This window comes from Lissotriton helveticus, chromosome 5_1 (genome assembly GCF_964261635.1).
Source record: "Lissotriton helveticus chromosome 5_1, aLisHel1.1, whole genome shotgun sequence".
Lineage (NCBI taxonomy): Eukaryota > Metazoa > Chordata > Amphibia > Caudata > Salamandridae > Lissotriton > Lissotriton helveticus.
In genome coordinates this window covers 341,315,607-341,342,956 of record NC_136065.1, presented here as the reverse complement: position 1 = coordinate 341,342,956, position 27,350 = coordinate 341,315,607, and the positions used below count along the sequence as shown (strand labels likewise).

General features: G+C 46.2%; 1 protein-coding gene across 1 annotated transcript in view; it reads left to right on the top strand.

Moving 5' to 3' along the window:
• The window catches only part of CFAP74 (cilia and flagella associated protein 74), a 1,328,338-nt gene that overhangs the window by 532,721 nt on the left and 768,267 nt on the right, over positions 1-27,350 (top strand). The window contains exon 20 of the mRNA XM_078642456.1: positions 11,609-11,688. Coding sequence (XP_078498582.1) covers positions 11,609-11,688 — 80 coding nt within the window. The remainder of the gene's footprint in view (positions 1-11,608; positions 11,689-27,350) is intronic.

Here is a 27,350-nt window from a genome sequence, read left to right as displayed (position 1 = left end):
TGGGATTTATATTTCGGCAAATGGGATATCTGTCACCATTGTGACGAGTAACACGTCAGCCTCTCCCTAACACGAGGTCCAACATTTAACACCCTCCCCCCCACCCTTCCTGCACCAGTGTAGCGTATGTCTATTCCTCCTTATAGTTTACTCTATGGGCCATAATTTAAGTTTTTGTCTTTTATGTCTTGAGGGCCATTGTAGAAGTTTGGAGTGTTGTGGACTAACAATCCTTACGACTCTCAAGTATCTCAGGGAGGTGAATGCCTGAGGAAGGCTTCAATAGTGTCAAAGCTACATGTGCCATTGGATATGGTTGATCCTGTCTTCTCCATTTCTAAGTAATGCCAGATTTTATGCAGTCATACATGGAACTCTGGGAGTCTTTTCTTTCCCAGTGCAATAGGAGTGTCTGTTTTGCCCTAATAATGCCTGTGTCATTTGTTAGCCTCTTTGAATTGAGCAGAAATGTGTCGAAATGTGTCGACATTCGAGAGCCCCAGCAATGTCCAAACTGGAGACTTGGGAATCGTCGTGCTCAAAATAAAATCAGTGCGATCTAGGATTTTACTCCAATACTCCTGAATGTTTGGACAGTCACAAAGCCAATGTGTTAATGTGCCCTCTCCATTGCAACCTCTCCAGCACCCTGATTCTATTCTATTATCCCATAGCTTTATCAGTGTGTGTGGTACCAGTAACAGATCAGTTTCACTGCCATCTCCTTCAACGATACTACCTCTGAGTTGTTCTGCACTCTAATATATATCTGTGCCCATTCACTTTCTTTGATGGTGCTGCCTATTTCTTTCTACCACCTGCTTTGTCCTGGCGCTTTACATTCAGGTGTTACCTTCATCAGGATTTGGTATATTTAGGTTAGTCTCCTGTTGTCGTTTTTTTTAAGAGCAGTCAATTCTTGAAGAGTGTAATGTTTTCATGGCTGCCTTTCTAATCTCGGGGGGCATTACTCAGTGCTACAACTGCCGGTAATGGAGCCGCTCTGTCTCTGTAGCCCAAAATCTGACTGTAGCCCCAAGATGTTTTTAGCTATGTTCTCCACAAAAATGATCCCTATCCAAATACATCTTGTATGGAACATAGCTTTAAATGCTTGGTTATCTTGTGTTAGGGGATACTGCCGGTTGTCAACAATTGTTGCAATTAGTAAGGGTTTTCCATCCTTTTTCTGTGCAACCTTATCCTATACTGCAAGCTTATCTCTGGTCTCTAGAGATGAGTGTAAGCCACACACTCTAAATTTCCTATCTAAACAGGTTGTCTTCCAAATATGTGTGCCTGATATCACTTGATCAATAAAACACTAGGCCTTTCTGCTGTGAGTGTCTTTCTGGGATTTATTTGTCTTGCAATACTGAGTTGATTCCCTCCCCCCACTCATCTACCACTTATGAACTTCTCTTACATTTTGCAATGCGTGGCTTCCGGCACCAGAAGGTCTATGGTTTGAAAGACGTATTAAACCCTAGGTGAGGTGCTCGTTTTGGTTACTGCAGTGCAATCCAACCCAGAGAGACTGCCATTGTGCCAAATTTGGAAGTCTCTGCTAATGAAAAAAGGCGGGCGAAGTTGGCATCCACCAAGGATCCAGTGTTTCTGACACAGTAAAACTCAGGTATTCAAAGCATTTAGTGGTTCATTTAAATTGGCTTACTCTATTGAGTTGTGTTATTGTTTCCACCGGGCCTGCGATTTCTCCATGTTGGCCATAAACCCAGAGACCTTCCCGTTTCTCTGCAGCTCCCGCAGCAAAGCTGGGACTAACACCACAGGGACAAGAGGACACCATCTATGTTGAAAGACAGCTTATGCATATCTTCCTAGGCTGTATTCCCTTGATATCTATGTTCCCTCTGCTATTTCCTCCCATCAGTTCTATGGTGAGGGCGAATAGGAGCAGGGGAAGGGACTGTCTGATCCCCTGTGTTATCACCACCACTCATGAGAAGGTACTGCTCACTTACACTCTAGCTACCAGTGCCTGAAATCCGCTCATCACCTATTCCGGCCAATTCTAAACGTTTCCAGTGTGGTCCGCAAGAACCTCCAGTCAACTCAGTTAAATGGATTTTATGTGTCTATTGACTGCAGGAAGGCACCCTTTAGGGTCTTTGTACATTGTCCATGATATCCCCACAGCTCCTGCCTTGAATGAACCCCTGAATGAGTCGGGTCTATTAGTCCCAATATAAACTGAGCCACTCTAGCCACTAGTATCCCTGTAAATAGCTTAACATCTGTATTTAGGAGAGATATAGTGTGATACAAGCTATACTTGGTGGGGTCTGTGCTATGTATTGTATGTATTCGTGGTCCTTGTTATTTTTCCCTCCTCTTCAAACACGTTGTGCGAGGCTGGCTTAGTATATGGTACTCACTTATGTAAGTGGGCACCCTGTACTAATCCAGACAACACTTATGGTGATTGTAGTGGTCTTAGACAACTTCAGAAAGCTCTCTAAGTGGTAGCTGTGGAGAGCAGCCTTCAGGCTTAGTCCAGTAGCCCAGTAGTCTAAGCAGCATAGTGTAAAACAGCTTTTTTTACCCATACTTAATCCTATAGTTTAGGTTAAGTAAAAATAGAAACACACATTGTATTGTAGTTATAAAAATATGTATTTATTATTAACACTCGCTAATGCACTGTAAACCGCCATAGACCACATTGGAGGACTTCGGAAAAGATGCTGCTGGCGAAGAAGGCGAAAGTATCCGGTGGGACCCAAAGGTGTAGTCAAGGTGAGAGGTTCCTGCAAGCAGAGGGGACAGAGTCTATGCCACTCAGAAGTGACCAGGAGGCACAAAAGAGGAATGCCCACCGATGTCGGAGATGACGGTGCCCTTGAAGTAGCAGCTGTACGGACCAGGCGACGCAGAGGAGGACCAGGAGCCGTGCACAATCTGTCAAATGCCAGATGTCAAGAGCCATGGGGTCAGTGTCCCGCAGGGGCACCAACAAGCCTTGGCAATGGCAACCAATGTAGGTGAAGACAAAGGTGCAGTGTTGGGACTAGCAAGGTCCAAGTGACTCACCACGAGCAGGTAATTAAGAGCAGGCCCTGAGTGATCAGGGGAGCCCACAGAAATCAAGGGAGACTCTAAAGAGGACCCACTGGCCAGAGGCACTGGAGTCGCAGAGGGACCTCGAGCAGTTAACCAAAGATGCAAGCCCACGAATCAAGTGATGCAGTGAGGATAAAGATCTTGGTCACTGGAGACGCTTGAGGTTGGGGTACTTGGAGCCCGAAGCTCTTGGTGGAAGGAAGCCAACAAGCTTTTGCAACTGCAAGTCGACGTGGTGCACGGGGGTTCGGTTCCTGCAGCTCCGACGAGGGATATTGGCCTCAAACTTGGTGAGAGGACAGGTCAGGCCTCGAGGGATGTGAAGAACCATCATCTGCGTTGCTGAGCCTTTCGGAGTCTGTGGGATCTCAGTATCAGCAGACCTGTCAGCTTTGTTGTGGTGCCTGTGAATGCAGGGAATTGGCTCCTCCACTTCAAGAGAGATTACTTCTGGTGTCTCGTAGTTCCACAGGCCTTAGAAGGTTCCTGTATGGTGCACGGGCACAGACGATGCATCAGATTTGCAGACCACGAGACCAGGAGCAGCAGGAGTTTTCCCAGTTGCAGCCTCAAAGTCCAGAGCAGAGTCCAGCGAAGTCCAAAGTACCCAGACGGTAGAAGATGGCGGGGTCTTGAAATTGTATGTTGTCCCATGCCGAATCTATCGACCCACCCACAGGTAAGCCCTTCAATACCCTAAGGAAAGGGTTGGGACGATCCAGGTTTCCCTCCCTAAGGGGGAGGATAATGTCCTTTGTCCAGTTTTGTGCCAGAGCAGGAGCCAATGGCTCGCTGAACTGGTTTGAGCTGGACAATGCATCTAGGGAATCAAGTGTGTCCTGCAGGCAGACTAATTGGTGCTGGGAAGAGCCCCAACCCTGCCCCAATACACTAAATCCTGTCTGGGAGGTGGTCCCACCTCCCTTTGACAGGATACCTATTGATCTGCCTTCCTCTGCCCGAGCTTGGCTCAGCAGCAGGTTGGCAGGGACGTGTCTCTGGCCGGCAGCAGCTCCGTGCGGGTCTGGAAAACTGGTACCGGGAGCACCGAGGGCCTCCCAAACGAGCTTTATGGTGCATGGAATCATACCTCGTTTACAGTGTGGGGCATGATTCCAGCATGTTTGATACCAAACATGAGAGGATTCGCTACAGCCAGTTTCAGATGGTCATCGTGTAATGATGCAGTGCCCCTCTATATGTAATTTGGCTGTCTCACAACCTGGCAGAAGGGGCTCTATAGGCTGTAAGGGTGTCCTGCTCATGCCGGGCCACCCTCACACTTAGGACCGAGCACCCTGTCTTCAGGATTAAAGGCCTGATTAAGAGGTGACTTATAGGTTTTAAGTGCAGTTACCTTAGATATAGGTAAAGCCAGGGCTTTAAGTGGGCCGGGTCTGAGCCCCAGCAGATTTTTAAGGAGGCCTCGAAAAGGGTCTCTGTTGGGCTCTGTTTTGTGCCGTGCACAGGCAGTCCTTTCTTTTCCGGACTGCAGTGGCAGCAGGCACATCCATGTCTGCGTGCTCCCACTGCCGCCCTCATTTTGTTTGATTTGTCGGCAGCCTTCAACACTGTTAACCCCGATATCCTCCTAAACAGGCTGAAAGATATAGGCCTACATACATCAGCTACGGCCTTGCTGGCCTCTTTCCTGGAAAACAGATCTTTCTCAGTTCAGCTTGGGGAATTTGTATCGAGGTCTTTTAGTCTGCCGTGGGGGGTCCCCCAGGGCTCATCCCTGAGCCCTTCCCTTTTTAATATATATGCTGCCCCTTTAGCCAACCTCATCAGAAACTGCGGGTTTGTCCCACTATCCTATGCTGATGACACCCAAATAGTGGTGGCAATCTCAAACAATACCACTGAGACTGCGGATAGATTCAGACTCTGCATGGACCAGGTCAGTCACTGGATGCAGGCTAACTGCTTCAAACTTAATGGCGATAAATCAGAGCTTATGCTACTGGGGGCCGAACCTAACATCTGGCCAAACCTATGATGGCCGGATAGCCTCGGCAGATGCCATCGCCAGTGGATAACATAAGGAACCTGGGAGTCATATTTGACTCCAAACTTACTTTTAAAGCACAAATAAACAATCTTTCCTCCTCTGTTTGGTATACGCTGCAATTAATTAGGAAATTGTTGCCATGCATTCCACCAGACACATCCAAAACCCTGGTTACCTTGCTGGTCCTTTCAAAATTAGATTATGGCAATGCATTATATGTAGGGCTGCAGAAACAGTTATTATTAAAACTTCAGCGGCTCCAGAACACTGCAGCCAGGCTGGTTCTAAATATTCCAAGGTTCGAACCAGTAGCCCAAAAAATGAGAGGCCTTTACTGGCTCACTGTAGGAAAAAGAATTCAGTTCAAGTCAGCTTGCCAGGCTTACAAAACACTGCACGGTTCAGGCTCTCGCTTTCTAAAAAGTAACTTACAACCCTACGAACCTTCTAGGACACTAAGATCCAGCAGCGCTAAGCTTCTCATGACCCCCAGATTTAAACAACTAAGGTGGGGGGAGAAGCATCATAGGTAGCACAGCAAAAATATGGAACAAGTTACCCGTTGAACTGAAAAACAGCCCCTCATTGTGGTCTTTTCGAAAGAATCTAAAGACCTGGCTTTTCTCAACTTAGCCCAGTTGGACGCACCAGTTCTACCTTTCGGGCAGCATAATCTTCGTTAGCGCCAAGACGCCCTCGGGCATTCGCGCGCTCTATATGTCCTCCAATCAAATCAAATCACTGCTCACTTCTCACTAGTAGCGAAGTTATGGTATGAGGTCAGGCGCGCAACGCCCAATGGGCTCAAAGGGCTTGAGCCCCCCCTGTCATGTGTGTCAGCCTCGGCTGAGGCCGCTTCCCGGGCACACACACACAGCCGCACCCGAGTAATTAGCTGGTCTTTAAAAGACCATTTACTTTGTAATGAGGCTTTGTTGTTCTTTCACCCCTTCTTAGAGCCCCTGCATCTTCACTCTGCCGATTGTGGAAGAATTAGACCCTCCCCGCCCCACCCAAATTTCACTCTAATTGCGCCTCTGCATGACGTCATGCCAGGGGAGTGTTGTAGGGGAAGGGAAATCCTTTAAAGAGAGTAATTTTCTCTCTGGATTTCCCTCCTCTTTTTGAAATTCACAAGCAGCAGCATTGTGGTGGCGTCACCAAGGCTTGAAGTTTAAGCTTTTTCAATATTATGTACAAGCCAAAGTTGCTGCTTATTTATCTTATGCAACTAACAGCCATTGACAAAGCCAATAGTCGTGACTTGTTGTAGGTACGATGTTACTTGTATCATATCTGGATGCAATGACAGAAACAGCAAAATACAAGTCGGGCGGCACACTATCCTAGGCACTGATTTTTTAGCGCACATGTTTTAAGCCACGCCCTTAATTACAGTGGCCACGCCCCTTTGAGAGACCCCCCCAGTTTTTCAATCCCACTTAAAGCCCTTGGTAAACCTATATCTTTCGTAAGTGATGCTACCACCAGCCTAAACAGACTGCAAAGGCATGCCTGTCGTTGCAAACTGAGTGGTCTCCTATGGGTGGCATAATACATGCGTCAGCCCATAGGGGACCCCTGGTGTACCTATGCCCTGGATACCTTAGTACCATATACTAGGGACTGATAAGTGTACACCAGTGTCCAATCTGGGATGTACCTTAGTACTTACCATATCAATTTAGGGGAGACAGCACAGAGACTGGGGTCCTGATTAGCAAGATTCCAGTCAGACTAGTCAGAAACCATCACAGCACAAGGCAAAACGTGGGGGTAACCATGCAGAAGGATCCTACCTTCCTACAATGCTGCATACTTGTCAGGACAAATTACGGTCATGTAGCTTCAATCTTCTTCACACAAATAGAGTCTTCATCCAGTTGCAGTGTCAAATCTTTCAATGTTGCAGGTTGATCTCTTTGACATGCAGTAGATTGTGAAGTCCCAATTCTTATGCTCAGTGGAGGGGGTATACTTGAGCAATTCTGATTCTATGGTATTCCTATCTTATTTATGCCCTTCAGACCATTACAGTTATGTATATGGTCTTGATTGGTCACAGAAAATGTTAGGCATTAATGATATTGTACCTCCGGATTGGTCCAGAAGAATCTGGCTCAGGAGAGCTCTAGTTTCTCAGCAAAGGTGTGTTAACTGGTCTGCTACATTGTCAGGCACTGTTCAGATTTGGTTCCTGAAAATCTGAGGTTTATTGGCCATGACCTTTCTGATGACTGGCTTAATTTAATGCTGGACGTCAGACCAAAGGGCACTGGGTGTCTCAATAAGTGCAGTTCTGTAGATGGTGCAATCAAACACATCTTGAACCAATTACAGCTTTCATGTCTGAAGTACAACATCTTAATTTGAAACAGGTCAAGGAAGATTTAAATGTGTTAACTGGTAGAGGGTTAGACTGAAAAGAGTCAGAGGTATCTGGTTTTAATTTCTCTAATTTTTAGAAAATGTGTTTTTCTCTTTTTTTTCAAATCCCACTGGTGTCTCATTTTCTTCAGTAGGTGGCGAACAGGTTTCTTTGCATGCCTTAAATGGCTTCTCTGTGGGATCTTGATTTGCGGTTGGGCCGGAGCCGAAATCATTCCAATCTATAAAAAGGGCTCCCCATTGCTACCCACAAACTATAGGCCCATAAGCCTCATAGACATAAGCCAAAAAATCTTTGTGCAGGTGTTGTTAATTCGGTTGCAGAGTTGGATGGAGGAGCACAAGATACTCAGTCCCCTACAGGCAGGGTCCAGAGACAAAATGTCCACACTGGATCAGACCCTCAGGCTACAGGTACTACATTGGAAGAATGTGTGTGTGAAGGGTGGCAACCTCAACCTAGTATTTGTAGACCTGAAATCAGCGTTTGATCTGGTCCCAAGAGATAAGCTGTGGGCGGTTCTCTTTGAGTTGGGGGTTCCGGTATACCTATGCCAAATCTTGAGGCGGCTGCATGAAGGCAATTACGCCCAAATTAGGTATAGCAAGGAAGCAAATCTCGCGGCCCCCATTCCTGTAGGAAGAGGTGTTTGCTAGGGATGTGTCCTCGCCCGACCCTTTTTAGCCTGTTTATAAACGGGTTAGTTGATTTTTTACTCATAGAAAAAGATTTGGACGTCCCTAAGTTGGCAACACACAAAATTCCAGCTATGATATTTTCCGATGATACTTTTTTGCTATCAAAATCTCCCATGGGGATACAGAGGGTACTCAATTGACTTGATGCCATTTGTAAAGAAAGAGGGCTTGAGATTAACCTTCAAAAACGAAATTTATGGTGTTTAACTCAGCCAAAAGTTCCCGATTAAATCCATTTCTTAATGGTAAACCCCTAGAGAGAGTATCTGCTTTTGACTATCTCGGCATAACCATCACAGAAACAACGGATTGGGGGCTCAAATCAAAAAATCAACTCTGAAATTAGCACAAACAGCAGGGGGCCTAGCGAAGGTCTTTCGTAAATCCAGTCACAAACCTGTGAGTCCAACAATAGAAATATTTAAGGTTCAAACCAGGGGAGCAGCACTGTACGGTGCAGAGATGTGGGGTCATCGTTGTCCTGACAGTCTTACGAAGATAAAAAACACCTTTCTCAGGCAATTGTGTGGTCTCCCTAGGAGTTCCCCACTTGTGCCGCTCCGCTTGGACCTAGGGGTAAGGGCCATTGCTGAAAAAGTTATTCTTAGACCTATTTTATTTTGGCAGCGTCTATGGGCTACCCCAGAACTTGTATATTATAGCGACGAACTGAGAAAGGTGATGAGCTTACCAGGGACCAGGAGATTACCCTGTCTCTCCAACGTTCAACATACTTTAATGAAAATGGGACGGGGTAATCTCTGGGACAACCCAGAAGAGGCATGTGCCATAGTGTCCAGGAAAGAACTAAAGGACTGTTAATTGGAGCACAAACTGGCTCAACTCCAGAGTAATCCCGTAGTAGGCAAGTTAACTGAAGCTTTTTTAGAAATTAAAGATCAGTATAGCTTAGAGCCGGCATTGAACGACATCAAGCCGGCAGGAGCCAGGAAGCTTTACCTCCGGTTTAGATATGGGGTGCTGCCACTTCGCTCCTTTACAAACAAATGGGCGGGGTCACAAACCCAGGGGTGTCCGGCTTGTGACTGTACCATAGAAACAGACTATTATGTGTTTTTTTGTTGCCCAGGGTATCTCAAAGCAAGAAAACGGTGGCTGGTACAGATATGCAGAAACATATGAACTAGGCGCTGTTCTGAGGCCTACAGGATATTGAAAAATGACACTAGCCTCCCCATAGCTTATTCGGTAGCAGGCTTTCTATTCTCTATGTGGTGCACTCGTAGAGTATTCCTAAAATCCATGAAAACATTTTTTTGGAAGAATAGAAGAAGGAATTAAATGAATGACGATGATCTAACCTTTGCTCATCCCTTGTTTTACAATGGTATTCCAAAGGAATTAATTGTTCAATCTGGAATTATTGTTATGGTCTAACTCATTTATTTTCAATAGAAATTGACCTTTATACCTGAATTGATGTCTCTGAGAATCGAACGTTTATACCGGAGTAGGTAAAACTTTGATTAGTTAAATCTCGCCTGGTGAATTGTTTGTATATTTGGCACATGCACTTTATAATCGTCATTATTACTTCCTATTTCTGATCGTTACAGTGACTCATACGAAGTGAACCTCCTACCATTTAGCTGCTACTGTAGATTGTACTGTATTTTAGAATGTTTTAGGCCATAATTGGCTATGCTTTTACCCAATTTCTATAATTGTATGCATTTGGCTTTTATATATTTATTTTAAACTAAATGAAATGTGTGCTATTTTATCTGTGCTTTTATGGTCAAACTGGCCGAAATAAAGTTATTATTGAATTGAATTTGAACTGGTTTTAGTGACATGTTTGGATTTGCTACCAACGCCACCCTTAAAGTCGGCTGCAATTAACTGAGTGGCATAAGCTAAGGTCAAAACTCCCTTGTTAAAGAGTTGCTCCCTAGTGTACAGAAATTTCCCTGGGTGGAGGAGTTGTTCAAATCTGAACATGTAGCCCATAGCCATAGCTGGTAGAGATCACAGTCACAGGGTGGATAATGGCTCTAAAGCCAGAAATCTACTTCCTCTGTTGTATTTATATGCTGGCCTTTATGTTGATTTGCATAATCTCAGCTGTCTGGAGACCTCTGTGAAAGGGTACATTCCTTAACCCTTTGGTACACCAACAAAGGAAAGGCCCGATTTAGAGTTTGGTGGGTGGAATAAAGGTAGTCAGGGTGGTGGAGGACTTGACTTTCTCCACTCGGCCTTTACTCCTTCTGCCATATTTTGAGATCACAGCCGGCCTGGTGGGGAGCTCTATGGGATTATAGGAACCGCTGTTACAGCGGTTTATGCAAATCCATTTAAAGTTTGGTATGTGTTTGTCCTTGGTGATGGGCAGTTGCACCAAACTTTAAAAAGTTTTTACTTTTCCAAAAGCAAAATCCTAAAGCAGGGGTTGTCTCCCATGACCTGGACATAATGTTTATTATTTTCGCTGACCCTCGTTGCTATGATATTCCTGGTGGTGAAGGACAGTAAAAAAAAAAAATTCCACCAACGGCCTTAAATAGGACAGACGATCAGAAACCTTAGCTCAGATGACATGTATTCACTTGGGCCATCGGAGGAAGGTTTATGCTGTCACAGTAAATTTTACCTGGTGGGTCACCCAACTCAGAATAGGTTGGGTGGACTGGGCGGACGAGTATTTTAGTGGTCAGGGTACTCCATCGCTGTTGCAATAGAGTACCCTGTCTGCCAAACTCTAAATTGGGCCCTAAGTCTCTTCCTTACCACTGTGATGCTTATAGCTGCAGACCCTCTAAAACTGACTTTGTCCTCCAACACCAAAGTCTGATATTTTAACAGAGACATTGCAACTTTCTTCCTCGGAAGAAAGGAATACTGGAGTCTATTCCCTTTGCTTCTTGGTCCCCAAGCGGGATGGAGGTCTTAGATCTATCCTGTATCTTCTCCTACTAAACTTGTTTATACTAAAAGTTACGCTCAAGATGCTGTCTGTAGGCTAGGTCTTACTTGCCTTAAATGTGGAAGATTGGTGATAAGGATTTTATCAAATGTTAATGCTGCAACTTTTCTTTTTGCAACCTTTTGACCAAGGGTTAATGCTGAAACATTTTCTTTTTGCAACTTTTTGACCAGTCGAGGTTATAGGTTGTCTAGGACTACAATCACTTCACAAGAAAGTTTGAGTGGTTTGTAAAACTCCAGCTTGTTCAGAGAAGGATGTAAGCAGATAGAATGTTACAAGAATGCTACAGCCTTTTCTTTTAACCGAACTACATAATCATGCTACTGTTTTTTTCTTGATATTGAGTTTACATAACACAAACCCTTTCAAATGGTGCGATTTGAATCACTGTTGATGTCTCACATTGTGCTGCATATGTTGGTGCCTATAAATTAATCCTGCTGCCCGCAATCTCTGCCATTTTAAATTGGTGACAGATGAAGAGGCAGGAGCAACAGAAAGCAAGGAAAAAGCGGAATCTCATCTTGAAGACTCTGATGAAATTAAAGTTGGTGAGGTAAGAGGATCCATTGTTGACATAAATGCTGTCCCACCTAGTTCTTATTAAAGCAATATTTGTGTTTAGGATATGTTACATTGGCCACAGCTAAATCAAAATGTGTTTTCTCGGGTATCCCCGTAAGTGGTGCTCATTTGTACAGTGCACTACCAAGGGTTGTTGCATTTCAAAAGCTATGGTTCTTAAAGCCTCAATAGCAGTACTGGTATGGAACACCACTACCATTGCTGCCAGTGTGAAATGTTAGAGGGCATAAAAGTGCCATTACTGCTCACAGTTACCCCATTACAACAAACACAAGCTAAAAAAGGTCCTCAAAGTGTTGACTAGCCTGAGCCATCATTAATTCTTTAAAAGCCTATTCTTTTTTTTTTTTTTCGAAGGTCCGGCAATCCGATCCCTCCATCGTACCAGGTAAGAGTAAGCTTGGAGAAAGCTATGCGAGGTCTGCCTTCCCAAAGGAGCTGTCGCTGGAGGGACTCTATTTCTGCTAAATATGAGGAGGGCACTGGGTCCATTGCGTTTTGTAGTGCAAGCGAGGGAGGGCCATCGTCACATATATGCCCAAGTAGCGGAATCCCACCGACTCAACTCGTACCGGGCAAGAGCCTGGGATGACCGGGGGGGTCTCCGCTCAGAACAAAAAGCACCGATTTCATTCAATTTATGGCGTAGCCAGAATATCTCCCAAATACGGCCAGAACATCCAGGAAACTAATCAAGGATTCCCTGGGAGTAGTAAGATAAAGCAGTATATCATCTGCATACAGTGAGATCTTATCTTCCCACTCCGGCATCCAACACAGTTTTCTGATCGACCGGTCCCAGCGGACCCATGCCGCCAGGGGCTCAAGCGCCAATGCAAACAATAGTGGGGACAGAGGACACCCCTGACGCGTGCCCCTATCCAAGGAGAAATTGGCGGATTTATGGTTGTTTACCACAACCCTAGCAAGGGGGCCCTTATACAAGAGGCGGACCCAACCTATGAACTCGTGGTCAATGCCCAACTTTACCAGGACCGCGAATCAATAGGGCCATTCGACCCTATCGAAGGCCATGTTCACATCTAATGACAACAGGACCGCCGGCTCGTGTATTCTCGATGCGCCACCAAAATCCTGTGCAGCCTCCGCAGATTAAGGGCCGTATTACGGCACGGAATAAATCCAGACTGATCTGGATGGATGAGAGTGGTAATAACCATAATCAGTCTGGTGGCCAACAGTTTTGCCATCACTTTAGGTTCGGCATTTAGTAGCGAGATCGGCCGCTATGAAGAACATGCTGTCTTGGGCTTGCCGTCCTTATGGATAACGATAATATTCACGACTCGTTGATCGTATGGGAGCTCGCCCTTTTCTTTGCTCTCAACAAACATGGCCCGGAGAAACGGCGCTAACTTGTTCGCGTTGAGTTTATACAGTTCTATGGGGATTCTGTTCGGGCCCGAGGCCTTCCCAGAATGAACCTCCCTGATAGCCTGCGCCACTTCGTCATTCGGAAAGGGGGAGTCAAGGAATTTCCTATCCTCTTCCGACAGTATGGGCATTTCAATATCCCGTACCATATCTGCATTCTTTACCTCCGAGTATGTAGCTGTCGACGTATACACAGATTTGTAATAAGCCGAGAACTCATCTACAATAATTTGCGGGTCTGTCACTCTACCCAATCCTTCTATCTGCAACTCTGGTACCAACCTCGACGCCCATTCCCCTTTCTCCAGCCACGCAATCAGTTTCCCTGCTCTATCGCCATGCTCATAGACCCTGCTCTGGGTGTCTGCATGCTGCACTTTAGCCCTCTCTCGAGCCATGTTCCTGTACTCATCTCGGAGGAGATTCAAGCGGTGCAACCCCACAGGAGTGGCAGCCCTCGACATTTCCCCCTCCATATTCGTCAATTCTGTCTCAACTCTATCTACCTCCGCTCGGCTCTTAAAAAAAAAAAAAGCCTATTCTTAAATATTAAATGTTGTTTGCACAGATAACGCAATAACCTTTTCTTTCGCCCTGCTCATGTTTGAAATCACCCACGGTATTGAATTTTACCCAGAATTTGAAATGAATGTATCAAGATGTTCTATGACAACCAGTGCGCTTTACATTTCATTCTTCTGCCAATAACCCATAAATGTACAATGTACTTGCCAGTACATCAAATACATCTACTCAGAAAACTGAAGCCTTCAATCCCTCACTCAGACGTCAGAAATATGGTTCAAGTCCCTTCGTCTTTATTCTCTAAGATAGAGGAAATACAGTCTTATCTGGCCTACCCAAGTCCTCTACTGCTCCTTTTAGAGTATTACTCCAAGCTGTTTGCAGACGTATTACAGTTGTCAAAAAATTGAGCCATAACTGGCTTCCTGTTGAAGCAAAAATTCAATGTAAGATCGCATGTAAAATCCACAAAACTATCTATATTGGTTTACCTTCCATCTTAAAGGCAAAACTCCAACTCAAAGGTTGGAAAAAAGGAACAGATAATTGGGGGTCCTCAGCAGTGCACAGTTCCCCTTGACAGGCACTGTCTCCCTTCTTTGCTGCAGCACACACTCCATGAAAGCTGGGCTCCTTCAAAAGGATGAGGTTGGTAGGCATTCTAGGGGTCTTCTGTTTGCCTTTTGCCATGATTCAGTCATGAACCATGTTCGCAGGCTCACTATTGTTCCCTGTCATCACTAGACCTCCATGGACGAGGGACTGTAATGCAGCGCAGGAGTTTTTCTGTTTCCGTGGCTGCCAGAGCCTTTTTGCAGACCACTAACTTCAGAGCTCTCGAGGGGCCCCTCAGATGTCCATCCCTGACAAGCATCTCAGAGGATTGCTTTTCCAACCTTAGGGTACGTTGTTTAGTGGGCTGGGTAAGCAGAGCTTTAAATCAGTCACCCATGTTGGTAGCTGGCTCACCAGAGCCTTCTCCTCACTCCAGTACTTCTTAAATAAAGTCACACTTTATAAAACAACAAAATGCCGCTGGGCATAGCACTTATAGATAAGCAAGTGTACATAAAATATTCATGGTTAAACTTCAAGAGGTCCAAGTGAGTGAAAGAACATCACATTGAGCCTAGCAGCCTGGATGCTGTAGAATCAGACATTAGGCACAATGATCTTTCAGAGGACTGCATGGAAGCACAGAAGAGGCTGTACTAGAACATGCAGTGAGAGGAAATGAACATGTTCTACTATTGGTGCAAGTACAAAACTCAACTAGTACTCCGCCTTCGCAAACACATTCCTGGATTATCTCCTAGAACTTGCATCGTCAGATATGCTACGCAGTTCAACCGGAGTACACCTGGAAACAAAAACCAGATACATAAAATGGTCAGAGAAGTCACCCTATTTGCATTACCTAGGTGAAGCAATTTCTGAAAGAGCTTCTGAAACGATTTCGAATTGTCCTAAGATTTACACTCACGTGGATATTTAACGTGTTGGAAAAATGATCAATGGGAAAGTGTGTGAACCATATTATGACGTTACATTTGCATCCTGGAAAGTCACTTTTGGTAGCCGTTGTACCAGATTCGTTTGTAAGCAAAATTCAGTCCTTGTATATCTAGAAACATATGTGTTATGGAGATTCTGTGAATAGAACCTAAATTAACTCTCAAAGTGCTGTCAGGATATAATATAACCGCAGTCAATTGATAGTTTTCTTTTACAGTACCATTTCCACATGTGAGAGCATGTTGCACACACTGGATGTAACACGGAATTTACATCCAGTAAATATATTCAGTGTATATATCACACACACACATGTATATACCACAGCGCAAGTGGCACCCGAGACGCGAAGTGCGGCGGAGGGTGGACAATTTGTGCTATATATGTGGTCCTTGTCCATCACAGACGGCACTGTGTATATGTAAGTCATTATTTTAATTGTGCACTACACACAATACAAGATAAGCTACCAGAAAATGCCAATATAAATTTAGGTTAAAGACAATGTTTTTTTCTAAAGTGTAGATTTTAATAATTGCAGCTTGTACCTAATGCAAACAGTTTTATAACTGTCCATTAAAAGCACAATCCACAGCTCAGCTTTGAACACTCTTTCAATACCTTTCAAAACGAATAAATCTACGTCTGTAGGAAACTTAAAGTGGTTCCATCAATTAATCCTCCCAAGCAGCCTTTACATTTGCAGATTAACATATTGCACACATTTAAATTTCTTCAGGCAGCTGGCACCCTGGCAAGAAGGCTTATTTCTTCTTTAGCTGCCTGCCCCTCCCTCGAGATCACTGCATAGGAGACCCCCTCCCTTCTGTTTCAGCTGAGCCATCTCATCTGTCAGAATTAACACGTGTCTGAAGCACAAAAGCTAACATTACGGACAAATGGCGTCAGTTGAAACTTCCTTCTCAACAACTGACATTAGAGTTAATTTAGGGACATTCCATGTAATTACGGTCTCCCAGATGTCCTTTCCTTTGAATGAATTCATGCTGCCTTGCTTTTCTGTGACTGCATTAAAAGGAATGGCTATCTGGAGCTGTATTACCGGAGTGCCGCGGGTGCGCAACGGGCACCCCTTGGGCACTTTGGTATTACAGAAGGGACCGCAGACTTTTGTGCATCACCTTCTGAAATACCGATAGCGCTGGCTCACATAAAGCACCAGTGCTATCGGAGTGCGTTGCCTCATTTGCATGGGGGCGTGGCCCCATGCAAATGAGGGAATTCCTTTACCTCTGCGCCGTATTACAGATGCGGGTGGAGAGGCAAAGAAGCAGTCAGTAAGCACACTGACAGTGTGCCACCTAAAAAGAGGCACAGTGTCATTGTGACCCCTGATGGCAGCCCTCTGTAGGGGGGAAAGGGTGGTCCCATGGAACCCCCATTCATCCCCCTGCAGGCAGGTGCAGTCATTCACTGCACCCTCCTGTGAGTGGATCTCTAATCTCCTTTAAAAGTGCAGGTGGGTTGGTTGCCACCTGCACTGTGAAATACAGAGCGGCTTCAAAGCAGCCACTCCGTTTTTCACATGAATGCACTGCCCCTAGGGCAGCACAAGTTCGCTGCTCATTCACTATAATGCAGCGCATTTTCAAGGTTAACGCTCAGCGCACGTTTTGAAAGGTGCGCCCAGCGTTAACCAGTAAATGCACCACCTACCGTAATACGGCCCCTGGAGGCGCATGCACAGTTCTTACTACAGAGTTCTATCTTCTTTGTCAAGTGTTGCTGCCAATATCATCAGCATTGGCTTTGCGGTCTCTTAGATAGAGGTGGTTTCTCGATACACACTTGTGTTCCATTCAGGCTAGTCATTGAAAAGTGCCCCTACCTGGTTCAGTAAAATAGTGAAGCTGGAAACTAAGAGAGCGTTATATACAAGATAGGAGGAGCTGAGAGGGAGACGGATGAATAGAGAAGAGGATGGTGTGGAAATACATAAAGACTAGGATAGTAGAGGGCTTAGCTGTCCAAATGAGTGCAATCAGTGGTGAGTGGTGGCAGAAACTTGCTGGTTGAGAAGGAAATTGCAAGAGGCAGAGTTAAGAGGAACAGTGATATAAAACTGCGAAAAAAAGGTAAGTGAGAGAAAATTAGAGATATATGTGTGAAAATGAGATCAGAAAAAAAACTTGTAGGGTGAGACACATACAAAACTTGAGATTGTGGCGAAAGTATGAGAGATTTTATCTTAGGTGAATTAGACAAGATGTTTGTCAAAAGACAAAAAAAGTAAGGAATCCCATGTTGTGCTCAACACCTGCAATATGAGCTCAAACATAACGATTCAGGCCTCTGGACTTGATTTTTTTTTTACGATCTCTTTTCCCTCTGTACAGTGTTAGAAGCCCCCACTAGTTACTAAGGAGAGATGCACAAAGCCTTGTTGTGTTTGTAAACCCTCTGAAACAAAGTTTGTGACCCCAAAAATGCTTTCTGCAATGGTCGTAAACACATTTTGACTAATAAAATGGTTTTAGAATTGTATAAGGAATCGCTGTTTTGAAGAGGCGTGATGCAGGCGTCTCTTCCAAATAGTGATTTTTGTCCTTATGTATCAAATGGTTAAGGACCGCAATAGCGGAACTGAAATAGCGGTAATAAACTATTGAAATGTTACAGACCCCCAAGTTGGTGTGGTAACCCATTCGCAAAAAGGAATGGTGTCTCCTTGGGACCTCTTCCCCTTTGTGAGTGGAGAAAAAAAATGACATGAAGTAGGGATTGGCCCACGAGACCACTGCCAAACCTCAAAAGAAACAAAGAAAATGTAAACTTTTCTATTTAAATGCAACCCTGTTTCCTTTAAGGAAAATAGACGGCATTTAAAAAAATGACTTTATTGAAAGGCAGTCATAAATATGGTGATCTGCTATTAAGCAGGTCACCATCTCTGTGATGGCCTCAAGTCGGAGTGAGTCGCAATTTGTTCCCTACCTCATGAACATTAATGAGGGAGGTCAAATTGCGCCCCACTCCAAATATACATTTTCAGAACGATAATATTTGTACATAGCTTAGTTCATAAAATTACTGACTAGTCACAATAATACTGGTTGCAAATGGTGACCATAATAACATTGCGGCCTGTAAATAATATTCTCTTCCAGGGGATCCTCATCAATAGTCATAAGCATTATAATATTTCCGCCCAATGCGCGGGTCCCTGGAAACACTGTATTATATGTGCCCCACATATATATACTCCTATATATATATATATATATATATATATATATATATATATATATATATATATATATATATATATATATATATATATAACAACAAGCAATTGCAGCCAAATACACAATGGAGCTGGATTATGCTGTGAAGAATTTCCACCATACATGAAACATATGCATTAGAAACATGAAAAACAACACTAAAGATTGTTTTGAAACTGTTTTAATGCTGAAAAGCAGTAGAAATTCTTATTATATCCTGAAAGCATATAAAGCTCCCAGGCTGCATTGCAAACACACAGTCTAAAAAGACTGAAAAGCCTACCTGTAGCTGCATGCTACAAAAAACTGACACCGTGCCTTTAAGGCACTCATGACCCCCAGTATCCCATCATGCCTCAGGGGTGACAGTTGGGTCAGTTGTTCTTTCCGGCTCCTTCAGGAAGGATCCTGGTTTCACAGCTCCACTCTTTTTCTTTTTCTGACAGAAAATTATCTCAGTTTTCTACATTTTTAACCTTACTTTGACATTTTTCAACTAGTCAAGTAGGTTTTCTCTTGTTTTTTGGCATTTTCATCTTGATATGCCTTCCCTTTTTGACAAGTGCCCTTCTTGTGGCAAGAAGAAGGCAAAGACGGACAGCCATGAGGTATGCATCCTTTGCCTACCTGAAGACCATGACCTAAGGACCTGCCCTCACTGTGAGTCCCTGTCATCAAGAACTTTAAAAGACAGGGAGAGAATTTGAGTCTATGGCCTAGCCCATAGGTCTTCTAGAGGGAGGTCCCCAGCCAAGAAGAGCTCCAAGAGGTCCAGAGAACCTTCAAAGGCCGAGTCTTCTCGTCCTGCAGCTTCAGCGTCGGGCTCGGTGCTGAGAAAGGAGCAACCGGTGGGTCATTCTTCGAAAAAACGACGTTTATTACCGTCGACGGCGGGCTCGCCGTCAAGAAGATCAGGTATGTCGTCGTCGAGATGTCAAGACCCTCCGCCATCGTCATCTCGGCGACGATCGGTGTCGAGAGATAAGACCCCTCTGCCGTCGTCAACCAGGCAACGATCGGCATCGAGAAGTGTGTCTCCTCCGCTGACGTAAACCAGGCGACGTTCGGCGTTGAGGGATAAGGACCCGCCGCCTTCGTCGTCGTCACGACGTTCAGCGTCGAGAGCTGGGTCACCTCCGTCGTCGCAGGCTAAGCGACCGACGTCGAGAGCCTCAAATCCTCCGCCGTCGACAACCAGGCGTCGATCGGCATCGAGGAGGAGATCTTCATCGACGTCGCGTCGACGTTCGGCGTCGAGGGCGACCAATACCCCTCCGCCGACGTCACATAGACATTCGATGTCAAGAGAGGAAGCTTCGTTGTCGGCCACACAACGCCGCTCGATGTTGAGAGACCATCATTCCTCACGTCGTTCACCGTCGAGGCATAAGACGTCGAGAGTGTCTGATCCACCGGCGCCACAGAGAGAGTCGGCGTCGAAGGAAAGGACTCCATCGATGGCGGGGCAGCGCCGTACGACGTCGAGAAGTCCTCATCGCTCAGATTCGAGGCATGCACCTTCAGAGCATTCGACATCGAGGCACCATGAGCGGTCCAGGTCGCCGTCGAGGCACCATAACCGGGCTAGGTCTACGTCGGGACACTCTGCTACGAGATCCAGGGATGGTTCAGTGATCCTAGTGACTGAATCAGTCTCCCGTCACTCTTCTGGCTCTTCCAGATCCCCGTCAAGATCCAGAAGTCCTGCCCGCAGATCTAGAAGTCCTGCCCGCAGACCTCCCACTGATGGTGTGCAGTTGTCTCCCAGATGGAATATGCCTCTGCACAATTGGCGAGACTCGGGGGCTACAAGAAGGCTGCAGGAATATGTCAGCCCAGTACACAGATCTCCTCTACAAAGACTGGTCGAGGAAGTAGACAGACGCAGCCCTCCCAGGCCAGAGAAAGATCTCCTATGAGGCTAGCTGCATCTCGTTCCCCTGCACGAGAAGAACGCTCAGGGAGGTCTCACGAGAAGAGGCGCAATCGTTCCCCTAGACGGGAGGTACCTGCCAGAAGATCTCGCGAAAGGAGAGCTCGAACACCAGCTACTTCTCCTACCTCCTCTACCCGCTCTTCCATACGGGACTACTCCCCCACTTTGGTTGATAGCCCTATCTCTAGGGTTTCCCCAGTGGACGATATCAACACCTATCATGATGTCCTACAGAGGGGTGCACTGAAATTAAACATCGAGTTGTCTGTGCCACAGGTCTCCACGACAGTGATCTTTGAGACTCTTCACCAAACGTCGGGGTCTCGTCCAGTGCTACCGTTGGTCCCAGGAATCATGGATCCTGTCAATGATGTCTTCCTGGCTCCAGCATCGGCAAAAGCGGTGCCGGCTTGCATCCAAAAGAAATATAAGGTCGCACCCTCTGACCCGATCTTTGTGAAAACTGACCCGCCCGCCGACTCAGTAGTCGTGGCGGCGGCACGAAAAACCCACTCAGTCTCTCCCTCCTCCTCAACTCCTCCTGATAAGGACAGCAAGTTGCAAGACTCGTGGGGCCGCAAGGTCTGCAGTTCTGCCTCTTCGACACTCAAGGTTTGTAGCGCGGCTGCGCTTTTAGGCAGGTACGATAGAGCCTTATGGGACTCAATGGAGCGTTTTAAATCAAAATTGCCTAAAGAGGACCAACAAGACTTCGAGGAGACCCTGACGGAAGGAAGTCTGGTGGCTAACCAGATAATTAGCATTGCTGCAGATGGAGCAATACTGGCGGGACATACATATGCCCATGGGGTATGTGCCAGACATTCATCGTGGCTGCGCCTGACAGGCCTCAAGCCCGATGCGCAACAGCGCATTCTGAACCTCCCGTTTACCGGAACATCTCTCAGCAGGCACTTCGAAGATCAGCCAGACTGGGTGCTGCACGACGAGGTGGTAGCAGACCTCTTCCATTGCTGGGGTCGTCCAGAAATAGATCTGTTCGCGGACGACGAAAACTCAAAATGCCATGCCTTCGCGTTCAGATTCCACCATCCAGGGACAAGGGGGAATGCCCTTTTGATGGACTGGTCAGGGACATTTGCTTACGCATTTCCTCCTCTGCCCCTGATTCCGAAGGTGGTGTCCAAACTCATCAGATCCAGCATGACCATGATCCTGATAGCCCCGGACTGGCCTCAGCAGTGGTGGTACCCGGACCTTCTACAGCTGTCGGTGCTTCCACCCAGGAGACTGCCCTGCAGGCCGGACCTGCTGACCAAGATGGGGGGGAGGATTCTTCATCCCAACCTTCCCTCGCTGCACTTAACAGCATGGCTCCTGAGGTCCTACAATACGGACATTTAAATTTGCCACCTGATTGTATGAACATTTTAAAGGAAGCAAAACGACCCTCCACCAGAACGTCTTATGCGTTTAAGTGGAAGAGGTTTTTTCTTTGGTGCAGAGAACGTCATTTTGATCCCTCATCTGCACAGGAGGATGTGATTCTGCCTTACAAGATCTGGTCTTAAATATGCTTCTATCAGGGTGCACCTCTCGACCATTACGGCTTATAGGAAGTCTCCTACTCAGCCCTCCTTTTTCCAGATGGAGGTGGTCAAGGACTTCTTACAGGGGTTGAAGAAAGTGTACCCCCCTGTTAGAAACCCTTCTCCTCTGTGGGAATTAAACCTAGTGTTGTCTAAGTTGATGGGCCCCTCCTTTGAACCCATCCACAGAGCTTCCTTGCAACACCTATCGTGGAAGGCCGCTTTTCTAGTTGCAATTACATCAGCGCGCAGAGTAAGTGAGATACAAGCGCTGTGTACAAAAGAACCCTACACTGTTTTCCATCACAACAGAGTTGTTTTAAGGGCGCATCCATCCTTTGTACCTAAGGTTGTCTCTGATTTTCATATAAATCAGTCTATTTCTCTTCCTTCCTTTTTTCCAAACCCTACGACCCCGGCTGAGCTGTCGCTGCACTCTTTAGATCTCAAAAGAGTCCTTACATTTATTTTGGAAAAGACCAAAGAGAGTAGGAAGACGGATCAATTGTTTATCAACTCCGGTCCACTGAGAACGGGCTTTCCAGCTGCCAAGAGATCCATCTCCAGATGGATCGTCTCCTGTATTAAATTGGCCTATCAGCTTGCAGACAAGCCCTTACTTTTGTCACCTAAAGCACACTCTACTAGGGGGAAAGCGGCCACAGTAGCTTTCCTGCATGATGTCCCTATGTCCGAGATTTGCAAGGCTGCAACCTGGAGATCAGTTTATACCTTTACAAGGTCAATGTATCCCTCGCATCATGGGCAGCCAGCGCAGCCTCTGTCAGTCGGCCTACCGCTGCCGTTTTCCCTGAGTGGGCAGATCCTGTTCCTCCAGTTGCCGACGAGTCCTTCACTGGCTGCCGTGTACAGTAGCGCGGCGACGATCCCCAGTGCGCGAAGGCTGCATCCCCCCATTCTCCTACAGCGGGTCCTGTGTAGCAGGTGGGGTCAGAGTCACTTCCATCCATTCCGCCACCTCTTCTGCTGTATCAAAGAACAAGGACTTGTTGTCATGCATTATTTTGAGGCGGGCTGGAAACAACAGTGCATATTTTAAATTCCTGTCTCGCAATTTACGCTTGACTCCCAGGAATGTTGATCTAGCTCTCTGCACTGTCGGGGTAAAGTCCGGGTATACCGAGATAGTCTTGTCTTCATATCTCAGCGGTGCCTTCTCCCTCGCCACTCGCAGCACCGAGTCTCGTCCCTATAGTTCAATAATCGTGCTATGAGTGGACGTGGCGTGCTCCCGGTTTCGGCGGAATCGCAGGCATTCTGTGGGCCCTCTCCACACTGTAGAGTGGGGTGAGGTCCTGTGGGCCAACCACCTTCCTCAGCCAGTCTTCGACAAACTGCGTAGGATTCCTCCCCTCGCTTCGTTCCGGTATACCCAATATTCGCACATTATTGCGACAGGCCCGCCCTTCCGCGTCGTCCATCTTGTTCCAGAGTAGTTTAATCTGCTTTTCCATGGACTCAATTTTCGCGGAGTGGCCTGTCTGTTGCGGTATTAGAACATCAAGGGCAATCCTGTGTTCCGAGACCTTCTCCGCATGTTTGTTATGGTCAGCTCTGAGAAGTAAGAGGCCAGTCGCCATGGTGTCCATCCTCAGTTCCAGCGCCTCTGTAGACGCCTTGATTTCGGCCAGAATAAGGTCCAATTTGGCGTCCTGCGAGCATTTGTCCGTTGGTGGTATAAATTCCACATTCGAGGACGCCAACGGGTCCTCGGATCCAGTGGATTGAATATCCGCTGTGGCGCCCTGGTCCTGCGCCTTCCCTCTGTTCCTCCCCATTATATCCATCAGCAGGTTGGCGGCGGCGATGTCCCTAACGCTCCCTGTGCAAGCTTCTGTGATGCGGCACCCCAATGTTCACACTCACCAGCGTCTCAGTCGGTCGTATTGGTGCTCCGGAGCGTGTGGGTACAGGCTTATCACCAGCTATTAGATTCGTGGTGATTGTGAATAGCGCGTCTGGTTCCGCCCCTATCCGACAGGCGCTCCGCTCACTGCAGGTTCCTCGCCAAGCCCCGACACACACCACCTCTATGCAACTATCTGCTCCTGGGGCCCTCACGTTTGGTAAGCTGCTAACTGGTAGAAGGACTCCGCCTGATTACACCAGTCGTAAGCGGTACATGCAATGTTCCCTCCTCCTGTGTTGGCCAGCAAGGTAGAACAGGTCGCACCAGTCCAGTGTCATTCACGTTCCACCTATTGCACTATTCCTCGCCTCTGATATGGCGCGCCTGGCTTCTCCTCCCAAGCTGCCCGCTCGGTCGTAATCAGCCCTCTTTCAGGCCAGCGGTGTTATGCAGCTGGCGCGATGATCCCAAAATGGCGCCCGTACTTCCTGCTCAGCCGCGAAGTCCGCGCAGCGTCGCCAATTCAGCCTCGGGACTCCCAGACAATCCCCTGTACATATTCAGCGAAGCTTAGGCTCCCTCCACAGTTCCCAGTGGGTCGGTGAGTCCTCCGACCACCCGTATGCTCCCCGCCGTCACTCCGCTCAGTGGGGCCGCTTATGTCTGCGCCTCCGTTCGCCTTCGCTCGGGTGCCCACTCCGCCGATCCGAGGAGATCCGCCAGGCTTGCATAGGGTCTTACCCTATGTGCATGTCTTCTCCCTGTCCGCGTGTGTCTGCAGCGGCCGCCGTTCCTCTCAGGGGTGTCTCCCTGTGCAGCTGTCCTCGGCTCAGTGCATGAGTCTAGGCGCGCAACGCGCCCGGCTTTCCCCACAACTCCAGTCCGCGGTCTGTCGGAGGATGTTAGGCCCCGCTCGAGCCAGGGGCCGCGCTCGCCTCACCGCGCAGTCTGGGACCCGCATGCGCCACCGAGTGTTCGTGGCAGTCCCTCCGATTTTGGGGAGTAGCTGGGCGGCCAGGGAAGGCTTGAATACAGGATATTTCGCTAGTTTAATCGGGCAGTGGACGGAGCTCTTCTAGAACTCGTCCGCCATGCTCGGCTCGTGGCCACCCCCCCCCCCGGCTCGCTATTCTATTCTAATGCTTATGACTATTGATGAGGATCCCCTGGAAGAGAAGGATTAGTTACTTACCTGTAATCCTAGTTCTCTTCCAGGGGTGTCCTCATCAAAGTCATAAGCAACCCTCCCGCCTCCCCGGGCAAAGGATCTTTATTAATTTGGAGATATTGTTAACCTATTTGTTTCCATGGTTTTTCAGTCTCCGAAAGAACAACTGACCCAACTGTCACCCCTGAGGCATGATGGGATACTGGGGGTCATGAGTCTCTTAAAGGCACAGTGCCAGTTTTTTGTAGCATGCAGCTACAGGTTAGCTTTTCAGTCTTTTTAGACTGTGTGTTTACAATGCAGCCTGGGAGCTTTCTATGCTTTCAGGATATAATAAGAATTTCTACTGCTTTTCAGCATTAAAACAGTTTCAAAACAATCTTTAGTGTTGTTTTTCATGTTTCTAATGCATATGTTTCATGTATGGTGGAATTTCTTCACAGCATAATCCAGCTCTATTGTGTATTTGGCTGCAATTGCTTCTTTTCATATATATATATATATATATATATATATATATATATATATATATATATATATATATATATATATATATATATATATATATATATATATATATATATATATATATATATATATATATATATATATATGTATATATATGAGTATATATATGTGGGGCACATATAATATAGTGTTTCCGGGGTCCCGCGCATGGGCAGGAATATTCTAATGCTTATGACTTTGATGAGGATACCCCTGGAAGAGAACTATGATTACAGGTAAGTAACTAATCCTATCTGGCCCTTCCTCACTGTGGTAGAGCCAGTTAAACTGTAGGGAATTAAGCTGTGTCGCCATTAGCTGGGACTGTGTGCACACAGTAATTACAGCTACTCATGTTTCACTATTTCCGAAGTAACGTTTACAGAGTATAAATGTAAATCAACTGTTGGAAAGCCTTCACAAGACTTTTTGGGTTATTTGTTTTTCATTTTTAGAGGGGAAAATGCTAGTTGGGAGTATTTTTCAATATAGTAAATCAAAATTACTCAAAATTCCTATTAAATAATTCACTGCAATCGGTTGAATGAGATCAATTTGGCAAGATCTATTTTAATGAGCAGATATTTTGAATATAATATCCTGTGATTTTAACCATCAAGATGTGTTTACGGAATTTCACTGCAGTGCAAAGTGTACATTATTCTGCACTTCAAATCTTTTAGCAACAAATAACGGCATCAAGTACATGAAAAATGCAGTTCTCTGTCCTCCAGTTGTGATTAGAGTATGAAGAAAGTATTTCTTACTAAAGTAGTCATGTTAGAAAAAAATACCAATACGTATATTCAGATAGAGTAGGGGTCTGGTTGTAGTGGCGGCGAGTGATTAGTTGGTAAATTAGAAGACACACATTAAGCCAATAAGTGTAGGAAGTGGGCTCTGTATATACTATACCAAAGTAAGGTATTGTGTGCACAGAGTCAAGTGGATCCCCAGAGGCTTTACAGAGGCTAAAGTAGATAATACTAATGATCTCTTTTGTGGTAGTGTGGGCGAGCAGTTAGTCTTATCAGAGGGCAGTGCTAAGTATGTGTTGTACACACACAGGCAAGAAATGATTATACACACTCAATGACTAAATCTGAGACCAATGGTTTGTAAAAATATTACTTTTGGTATATTTACTTTATAGAACCAAAGGTACTTTGTTGCAGTAAAATACGTTTTGCAGTCTCACTGTTTTTCAATGTATAGGGGACACAGTGCATTTTTCATTCAGTACAATGTTATCCAATGGGAGGAAACACAATCAGCAATATGCAGGTAAGTAAACGATTTACGGTATTGAGCTTTTGGATGAAGAATCAGCAACAGGCAAGGTTCAGGTAAGTGACCTCACTGCACCACCAGTGGCACTGTGGCAGCCGGGTGCGAACTTGGGATATCGTGCCAATGTTATGCAATGGAGGAAGGGGGCAATCGAAGTAGTACTACTTGCAGGTTTTGGAACCCAGTCTCCGTGGGTTAAGGCAAGCACAGGGGGGGGGGCACAAGGCAGCACCATACTTAAACCTCCAGCGGCACAGGGGTGGTCGGGTGCAGAGCGCCAACACAGCATCTGGCACCCAATGCAAACCAATGGGGGATCTCAAACTTTGAAATAGGATGCAGACTCAGGATATGAGATGGGATGTGCAAGAGTGTTGGGACACTGTCAGCAGATCTCCCCAAGCGCCAGGGGCTTTGGGTGCAGGGGTGTCCTTTTGGCATAAAAAATCAGCTTACCAGTGCGGTCGCGGTTGGGGGGGTATTCGTGCAGAGGCTGCAGGTGTCAACCCACGAGGGACACTTGCTCAGGATTGCTAGGGAACCTTTTCTGTAACGGTGAGCCTCTTGGACATGGGTCATGGGCATCGGGTGCAGAGGTGGTTATCTTCACGGTTCCACTGCCAGGCATGTTC